General features: G+C 42.7%; 1 protein-coding gene across 9 annotated transcripts in view; it reads right to left on the bottom strand.

The window, feature by feature from the left end:
• The window catches only part of gramd1ba (GRAM domain containing 1Ba), a 129,868-nt gene that overhangs the window by 27,012 nt on the left and 92,435 nt on the right, over nucleotides 1-10,421 (bottom strand). The window contains exon 1 of one of the 9 annotated variants that reach the window (XM_036524305.1): nucleotides 6,760-7,008. The exons of the other annotated variants lie outside the window; for them this stretch is intronic. Within the exon in view, the coding sequence (XP_036380198.1) occupies nucleotides 6,760-6,770 (11 nt within the window). The 5' untranslated portion in view covers nucleotides 6,771-7,008. Of the gene's footprint in view, nucleotides 1-6,759; nucleotides 7,009-10,421 lie in introns of those variants that run through there. 9 annotated transcript variants of the gene reach the window in all.

Raw genomic sequence — 10,421 nt, 5'->3', positions numbered from 1 at the left:
GCTGTGTTGTTTGGCACCATATTGATGAAGGATGAAATTGTAGGTGTTAAAAAAACAGACTGAGAAAAACACATCATGGTACTGATGACATATTCTTTATTCCTCAGAGAGCGGTGAATATCAGACTCAAAATTTAAATCAATTTCTGTAAATCATCTGGCTGGCAAACCCATTAAGGTTAATTGCGTGCTGTCGTGACACCATGCACGTGTGGCAGCCCTGCTTTGTGAAGAAAACACAATCAAATCAAGAGAAGGCATCGCACAGGAGAATCGCAGAGGCAAAGGGAACAGCTGTCTTGCTGCAGGGAACAAGCCGGTCTCTCCAACTCTCTCTCTTACTGTCTGTCTATCGTGCTTTTTCTCCCTCTCCCTCTCCCATAAATCTCTCCCCGCAGCATGTGTCCTTCTCTCACCTTTCCTTGTCCTCGCGACCAATACCCCCCCCCCCCCCCCCCCCCGCTCCCCTTCCTGGGCAACATCTCTCGGCACAGGGCTGTGGGATTTTAATGCACTGTACACTGACCCAGGGAAGGCCAAGCTGGAAAAACAAATACTGCACAACAAAAGGGGAGAGGGGAGAGGCACCCTCTGGTACTGAGGGCAGATAAACAAGGCGCTCGTTCCTTCCCTCTGCTGATAGCTCCTGTCACATGCCCCTGTGTTCAAGCCATTTCACACACACTCGAGGGTCATTCTCAAAGGCGAAACACGACCAGGCCGTACTTAACCCAACTGCCATTATTTGCAATGAGCCCAGCGCACAAAGTCAATAACCGACCTCGGCGTTTACGTCAGTTACTTTGAATTTCAGAAGTGCTCTTACGTAACGCGCTGTAGTACGTTCAACCAATCGTATTGCTCCTCAAGATATGGTTAGGATATTTAACAGTTTCAGCTGGCCACTAAATAAATGTGAATGTGGAACTGTTTGATAGTCCACCTATGAGGATATTTCATATGGAATGTTGTGTTCACTTCAAATACTCTGCAATAAAATATACCCAAAGGTACTAACTGCAACATTTTTTTTGCATTGACATACAGTCCTCATTGTGTCACAGGATAAGACACACTAAACACCAAATGCAGAAACCATGACATACTCTCGAGGTGCTGATAACCAGAACTGTATGAACTCTATGATCATGATAAAACATATATTAGGCATGAACACACAGTCCAAATATGGAATAGCTACATCAATAAGCACTAGGTAAGGGTAAGCATTTCCTTAGCATGTGTTTAAAATGTAGAACAATTTCAAGGGGTGACAGGACAACACTGTTGGCCAGGGCAGTCCCTGAAATCGCACACCTTAATTTGACTCCCAGCTTCAGCTGTTCATAACGATGTGCATGAATTCAATAATAAAGCCTTTAATATGAGATTCGAATCTGGAAACAATCTGAGTGAGAATGGTAACAGAGCTGTCTCATTGCGAAGAAAGGTGGTGTTTTTCCTACATTTGGGAACAGAGTCCACAGAAGCTAAAATATAGTAGCACACCCAGCTACAAAAAGATGGCCATTACATATGCACAAAAAAAAGAACAAAAAAATACTGGAAATTTTGACACCAAGCGGCCTATAAATGTACCCCAATAGATTGTTTTTTAACCAAACAGTTGAAGGGGAGAGGTCTGGTCAGTATCACAACAGTTGAAACATTGTGTAACATTGCGCCTATTGAGCGCAAACCTGAATCAACATGCCTTTTGGCCAGTAGGGATAATCAGATTATCTTAAGGCTGCAAAGACACAGACAGAGAGAAACTGAGGACAGTGAAGCAAGTGGAATACCAAGCTCTTCTGCGCAGTATCCATACGCTACACTATTAGACAGACATGTTTTTTATTTTTTTTATTTTTACAGCTTGTATTGAACTGCGCTGTTGGGTTGATGGTGTGACATATCAGACACAGAGGGGAATATGGAGCATTATGGGAGTTTTGTAAAGTAGATGGTGCTACTCCACACTGCAATGGTGAGAGGCGACATAACAGCTTATATAAAGACAACTGATATCAGCATGCCCAGAGCATCTTTGCTGTGATTGACAGGTGATGTGCAGAAAATAGAAATAAATAAATAACTGAATAAGGAAACAGACAAGAAATAGGAAAAAGGATGTCAAAACATCAGACTTGCATTTTTGGGGGAACGTTGGTGGGTGCAACAGATAAAAAAAAAAAACTGAGTATGCTATACATATGTAAATATGTCTGTTGAATCTAAATTCTATGTGCTGTGATGGTAGGTGCAGCCATTCCATGTTGTGAAATGTGTTTGTCCCAATTTCCCAGGGTTATCCATGAAAATGTCAGTAAAGACAAAAACATTCTGATTCTTCTTGTCAGCCATCTTTTTTGTCTGGGGATACTGTCCGTTTTTGCAATCTGTAGCATTCCTGGAACATAATACTTCTTGTCACATGCTACTCCACCAGATGCTCACCTCATCTAATCTCAACATCTCTGGCATATAGGGGGAGAGAGATACTGAGAACAAAAAAACACAAGTGCTTCTGTCTGGGTACATACTGTACAGACCCCCCCTTCTTTTCAGTCAAGCACACCTGCTAGCCACAACCCCTACTGAAAAATTTACTGCATGTTTTCCATTGAGTTCAGTGGACAAAGGATAAACTGTGTATTAATATAATTTGCTAAAAGTTTTATGACATTTATGACGTTGCATTCCATGTTTAGGAACCTGTCCCTCGAAGTGTACTTCACAGCTATATTGGCCATGGAGATCTGCCAAATATTGCAAATCAGAAGAAAGAAAATCATGAGATCCATTGCTATGGCGGAACTGCTTTCTCTCTGCAACATGCCAGATGGTCATGTTAACTCTTGTATAAAATTAAATGAAAATAATAAAATGATAACCATCACCAGACAGCAATGTTTAAGTGAACATGACTACATTTCCATGGCAACTGAAACCATGCTCACATCGGCGTTGATTTCTGTAGTGCCGCAAACACCACAAACTAAAAATATCCTATTCCATAAATGCTTCAAAAGCAAAGTTAGGCTTTCAAGTTACATTCCTCCAGGCACACTTTCTACATTTCATTCATAATGCACTATATCCTCATTTTAAAAATATGCTATATGTGTTCAAGAGATATACTAAAATACACTGGGTATTGTAGTAAGGTTGCTTAGCTTAGTTCTAAAAAAATTGAAATATTGCAAATGTTAAACTTTGTCTTCAGTTACACTTGCCCTATGGCATATAAGGTACAATCATTCCATATGTTTACTGTACCTTGAAAACGTATTCCTATTGAGTTTATATTCAGGATGAGGGAGCCGACAAAGTGAGAAGGTATGAGGGCCAGCAGTGTGCAGCTGCACAGGTGGGGCCTCTCCTACCCTCAGGATCAGGACAGGAGGAGTCAAGGTTACGAAACCCTGCTCACCTGGCTGGAAGCGGCTGCATAGTGCTTTTATGTACTGGAGTTACACAATCAGCTGTGGGTGGAGGTCTCTGCTTTTGTTTGTCTCTTTACTCATCTATATATTTATTCCTCTAAAGACTGGGATTCGGGGAAACGCAGGGTGTCCACTGACACGCTGTGTAGCCTGTTCAGGGCCAAGACCATGGGGGTTATTGGAATAGGACTGACCTGCACACAGGAGAGAGGCTGGGTCCTCTCCCAGAGGCCAGTCATGAGTCATAATAAACCTAGGTTCAATTCAACTTCCTTCATGCACATTGTCATGGCTACTAGGCTGCATCAGTTAAACCACAAAATCAGGCACACTCACACTTTGACTGTCAATGGACCATTCATGAGTGCGCTGCAGTCTCCAGTGTTCAGTGTGACTGTGTAATGGAAGCAGAAATGCTAAATCACATGCTAAAACCACTGGAGGCAGCTCTCATTGACCCAAGATGAATGACGAATGAACAGTAGTTTATACGTAATGCCTTTCCCCCCTTCAAAAATCTCAGAATGCTTTACCGCAAAAAAGGGAGAGGGGGTGACTCACCCTCTTTGCTGATGTATGGTGGCCATATTGGCCCAGAACATTTAACAAAAAGCATTTGATATGGAGGGGAAAGGATTTATTTAGCAAATTAAACTAGAGGATGATTATACAGCCAGACTGGCAATTCAGCCAAGAGACCAGGAACACTCATACTCTTGGGATCTGCAATGAACATAATGAGTGAGGACCATCCATTTAACATCCTGTCTAAAAGGCAAAGTGTCCAAAGGCATACTGCCCGTGTCAACGCATTGGGGAATCACTTTTATTATTGACTTAGAGGGAAGACTGGCCTCTACTGGCGCACCATAATCACTTTGAGCAGAAAAATGGCTTTTCCCGAAGGCCTGCGATCCATGCACTGACCAATTCAGAATCCATTTAGCTTAAGCCATTTAACAGCAAAACACTACAGAGTAGCAAAATTTCTTGAGACAATATGCAGCTATAAAGAATATGTGACTGATCATTTACCCGTTTCTGTTGTCCTTGTCAAACTTCCAACAGCCCCAGTAAAAATGGTAATAAGCAATTTGTTGGTTAAAGAAAAGATAAACATCACATGAAATGATTTATTAAGCTCTGCCTAATAAATGACTATTTAAGCTCTGCCTGTTGGGGTTGGCACATTTGGGGCCCCTACACCAACATTTACCTGATCACTGTGCAGATCTGGGCATGACAAGCCAGAAAAAAAGCATTCCTACCTTTTGTCTGACCCACTGTGTCCTGTGACTCTCCTCGCATCATGAGACCCTGGAAAGCCAAATTCTCTGTGCCTGACCATGCCTTGGCAGAGTGGAGGCCTTTATATCATGGTCACACTTTTATTCCTCCTGCTCCTACTATTCATTTTTGTTTTAATGTTTTTTTTTTTTCTCTCTTTCAATTTTTCACTCAGACTCTGGGACTTACAGTTGCACATGTTAAGCCTGCCTCACTGCAACATCCTCCACATTCAGCGCAAGAGCACTGAAGCACAACGAATGCAATCCACCAATATGCTCGCATGTCTATTTTTAACACTGTGAATTTCACAGTGCACCACAGGAGAGTGAGCACTGAATGGAGGATAGACACAGCTCTCATTCACTCCTGAACAGCTTGTTGTCCAGTGATGAGTTTCTAGAGGGTGCTAATGAGCGGAGTGATGAGGGGACCCAGGCCCAAAAAATCCACGCTGAATCATTTACTTTCCACCACTGTGGACTCCTGGTTATTGTCAGCTAATGACACAGCCCAGGCTCAAACATATAATGTCCTGGGCAGGAGGGCTTAAGCTGTGCACCTTTACCGAATGAGCCACTCACAAGCCCCTGATTCTCATTTTCTATTGTCTTCCTATTAGATTACATGAGCATCATGCATTTTAAGGCTACATGCTTCATTGTACACAGACAATGTGTCAGGTGTACAGACACTCTCGGGTGTCACAGGACCATGGTGTGGAATTAAACTAAGAGCATGATTGGCCGTGACCTTGTATGGCAGTGTTTCTGCCTCCACTGCCGCTCTGCTTATCTGCTCCACACCACACACAGGCACTGGAGCTACAGTGACTCAGTGGGTTCAGTGAGAAAACGTGGCAATACAATGTGTAGAAGGTCAAACAGCATTCACAGTCTGTCCACCGCTGGGAAGAGGAAGACAAACTCCTATCAACTGCAATCCATTCTATATCAGTCTTATACAAGTGTCACACTCTATATAGCCTTTCCTCACTGTCCTTGCCTACGCTGCAACCACAGCAAGGCCCAGAGTGTTCCACAGACCCAGCTCCCAGACAATCTTCCAGCGACATCATAACTCCACGGAGGGTATGTTCCACTTCATAGAACAGAGAGCTCCTGCTGCTTTTCTCTCCACCTGCTTGCTTGTACAGCAGACACCATTACCAAAGCCTGGCATATAGCAACCCAACCAAAGAGCTTGTAATTCATTGGAGGCAGAAGGAAGGCTGGCAATGATATTCACTCAAAGTGACAAGCTCATTTCTAGGATGGTGAGATTTGCAGGCTGTATTCATTGATATGCCGGTCGCCGGATGGACAGAGAAGCACACCAATCACAGTCATATTAAAGATACTGCTTGAGACACACAGAGCACAGACAGACACTGCCTCCCCTTCGCAACTCTATGTGCTCTCTCCCCTCTCTCTCTCTCTCTCTCTCTCTCTCTCTCTCTCTCTCTCTCTCTCTCTCTCTGTGTCAATGGGCAGCCACCCTTCTTATCCTGGCTGTAATCTCTCCCTGTCAAAAACAGAGGGCTGAACCCGCGTCTTCCGCCAGCTGTACACATACGTTTCTCTCCACGGGCACCCCACAGCCAACCTATGCGTCCTATCTATGACGCACTCCCAATACCAGCCATTCCAAATAAAAGCCCGCATGATATCTGCCATGCTGGAGCCCATTAGTAATACCGATTCTTCCTCACGCTGACAGCAAAGAAAAGGAGTAAAAAAAAAGGCTAATTTTAGGAGGCTTAGGCTTGGTGGATTGCCGGCATGATCTCCTAATGGCGAAGGGGATTACATCGCCTGCGCTACACCTGCTAGTGAGAAGACATCAAAAGCTCTGCTCTCCGCTCTCCTCAGATATGTTGCCACCACACGCACCAGTGAAAACAGAATGGACATCGCGTGCAAGACACACGCCTGTTGACCTGCCTGTATGCCTGCATGCATAAATCAGGGCATCAGACAAGACGAGAGTGCGACAGGGATGAGCTGAGGAGGCGGACTGACACTAACCTGGTGGCCATGAAGATCAGTACAGACACGATCGGTTCCTCTCGGCTTCATTCACACAGCGAGGGATTCGGGAGGAGGTGGAGGAGGAGAAGGAGGAGGAGGAGGAGGAGGAGGAGGGCGAAGTGCCGACGCTGCCTCCCTGAGCATCCCCCAGTGCCTGGCGGTCAGGCTTGCACTCGCTCAGAGATCGCCGGGAGCTGGAGTGCAGAGACGAGTGGCCGTGCCTCCCCCAGCAGCCTCAATCATGGCTTCCCTCAACAGCTCTCCAGCCCTCAGCTCGCTCTCGCTCGCTCTCTCTCTCTCACTCGCTCTCCCTCGGATCTCTGTGTCTCAGTCTCTCCCTTTCTCTCCCGCTCCTTCCCCGCTGACGCTCACATGCACTGACACAGAGAGAGAAGATAGCGCTGGCTGCTGCTTTGCATAACAGCTTCGGCTTGGTGCAGTGAGCCTGCCGGCTTTTCAATTATTCATGCTTTCCTTGAATGGAGTAGCTGACGTCACAGGCTTTCAGGTCACTTTACCCTCCACTCTCTGCTAAACCCCCTCCCCCACAACCAGCCCCCAGCATGGGCCACACCCACTGCCACACAAAAGGTGTCCATTTGTTCACATAACAGATGAAAGGCAAATCTGTCAGCAAGGGTTGTAGATTTCAGTGGTACAGCTTATTCATGGGGTCTAAGTCACACAGTAATTACAATGGGAAAAAAACATTTTTAAATTATTTCTGCTATGGAGACGAACCCATTCAATTTTTCAGAATGACTTGTGAGAAGAGCTATGTTATTGCAGTCAAGAATGACAGTTAACATTTTGCAGTTCAGCTTGTATTCAAAAGCAAATGCAATTGAATCTTAAAAGCATTTAGAACAGTAGTTATTATTACAACTGTATCCACTCTTCCCTACTCTGTCATAATATAAACTAATTCCACATATTTGTGGCTGCTGAGTATAAAACATATTAATATAAACATTAAATTAAATTAGCAACCTATAAATGAAATAATTCACATTTAGTAGATAGCATCTGCTAAAAGTATATCCATTAAATCATATCGGTAGAATAAACATATAAAAATATATTAAATTATATAGTAAATAAAAATATTAAAGCTCATGTAAATTTGGTGAATTATTTAATTCCATTTAAAGTATACTTAAAGGAAAATACAAGGTTAACATTGTATGAGTACTTTGAAATCTAAACGTCATCTGACAAGCAAATTCTGAGGAAACAGTAAGAATATTACTATACACAAACATGGTCAATAGATACAGAATATTTATAAACTAATTTAAATGAAAGAAAAGCAAAAACCGTCAAGCCATTAACTGAGGTGAATGAAGAAATCAGAAAATAACAAGGCAGACTCACATTCCCAATTCTTGCTATCTATCATGGCTCAGTCTTCTATTAAAAGTTCTATGCATCTGATGATTGAATCTCATTTTCCTGTTTGGGTCAAGATCTTTTTTCCATCAGCAGAGTGACTACATGCTTGACTTGTAATACTGAAACAACTCCGTGTCTGAAAAAGTAATTTGTGTCGACACATGGTCAAATAAAACTCAATTTAAAAACCACTCAATAAATCAATCTACAAAGAACATCAATATTTGTTGCCAAAACACATCTCACATATTGCAATATTGATAAATACATCTTCAAATATATTTGACAATATATGCAGTTTTACATATTATACAATGTATGTATTCAAACAAATACATTACAATGGAAATCACATATATTTTGTAATAAATATCAATACATTTGCATACATTTCTGCTTTTCATTGGATCAATGAAACAGAATCTCTCTAACAGGATGTGCCTTGTGCTGGACTTCACAGGGAAAGGTACACCTGGAGGCAGAGAACGTTCCACTCCTCAGGTAACAACCACCAGACAAAGCTCTGGAATGTGAGCAGATGCTGTGCAGGGCTAATTACGCGCAAGTGCATGGTCCAAAAGGCGAAGAATACAGGGCACAACTTCAAGTCACCTTCACTGTGGACTTTGAGTCTGTTCAAAAAGTTCTCTTACGTTACATTACATTACATGCATTTATCAGACGTTCTTATCCAGATCGACTTCCAGTATAATACAACATAAGTGTATCCATTCAATTTAAATGAGCAACAGTGTCGGACCAGGCTAACAACACTCCCAGCCCAGTGAGTGTGAGCATAACACAATTCAAGCCCTACCACACATTAGCTTGAGCAATCAGACAAAAGCCAAGTATACTATGATACAACAGTGCCAAGAAAACAGAATGAAAAATACATCACAATATTACATGTAAAATTAACATCAAATACTAAAGGTAGTGTTAGGGGGCGGGGAGAGAAATTTCCCTCAAAGACTACATTACCATATCATACCATAAGGACAAACCTAGACAACCGCAACAGCTGTCAAACTATGACTTTGATGGTATCACGAGAGGCTTGACCTGCATGACACATGGGCATTAAAGATGAAAGAGAAGAGAAAGAATAAAAGATAAATGAAACCACCAAATACCAGGCCACTGGAAGATCCCAACAACTCCCAAATTGTGACAGAACTTCCTGACCACAAGAAATCTGGAAAGGATGAGACACCACTTTAATCCAGGTGATCATTATAAGAGTGTACATAATCTTAAAGAATTTTTTTTGAATACTACATCCTGGACTGTGCTGATTGACAGAATCACGCTAAGAAAACCTTATTAATTTATGCATGTGAACAATGTGCTTGTACAGTCTTATAACAGATACCCGACCCAGTGTTTGTGAATGAGAGCTACCCTTTGCTCTGCATTACATTAGTGGGTCACATGGCTGATGTTCGCCCGTTGGCCCCCGGCCCACGGTGTGACTTCCTAGCGTTTCTGTTCTGGATGAACACAGATTAATTACCTCCACTGTGCCACTTGTTCAGGGACAGCGTTGGCGCGTCTGTTTTCCAAGATCGCGATCCCCCCAGACGCTTGTACCATTTGTGATGGAATCATGCTGTTGCATGATTCCATCAATTCCCATTGAATCCCCAATAGTGGATTTAATATTACCTAGATGGATGTTACCTCAGTAAAATTATTTGTGTACCCTGTCTTTATAATGCTAGACCAGTCAATAATTTATGTCACCCTAATGAGCAATGGTTATAGTATGAAGGGATGTCTTTTTCTTTTCTTGTTTTTTAAACTCACTGTGAGACTCAGTGAGAGCTTCAAGCATTCCTGACGTCATATGAGGGCTATAACAAAGCTACTATTATAAGGGTTTTTATCCGGTGTGTGTAAACCAAGTGGTGAAACTAGGCTTTGATAAGGAGTCAGTGTCCCAGGTACAGAGCTCTCATTTACACGGTTTTACAGAACGTCTTGTGGCTCATTCCCACTGACTGTGCACAGGTCTGTGTGGGATGTATGACACTGTGTTGACTCAGGGTCACTCGAACTTTCGCTTTTGTGTTCATTGAATTACCACAGGTGAAGGTGATCCCCAGTCCATCCCAGCAGTGGCAACATTCAATAGCAGTTTGACACCTGCTGCTTTTTTCTCTTCATTCAACTCTATTATTTATTATCTAAGTGTATATTAGGTTTTTCTCACTGTCCTACGACACTCTTGCACATGGCCAATGGCCATTTTTTGCATTGCAAGC

This window comes from Megalops cyprinoides, chromosome 3 (assembly GCF_013368585.1).
Source record: "Megalops cyprinoides isolate fMegCyp1 chromosome 3, fMegCyp1.pri, whole genome shotgun sequence".
Classification (NCBI taxonomy): Eukaryota; Metazoa; Chordata; class Actinopteri; order Elopiformes; family Megalopidae; genus Megalops; species Megalops cyprinoides.
This window is presented reverse-complemented; position numbering and strand designations above follow the sequence as displayed.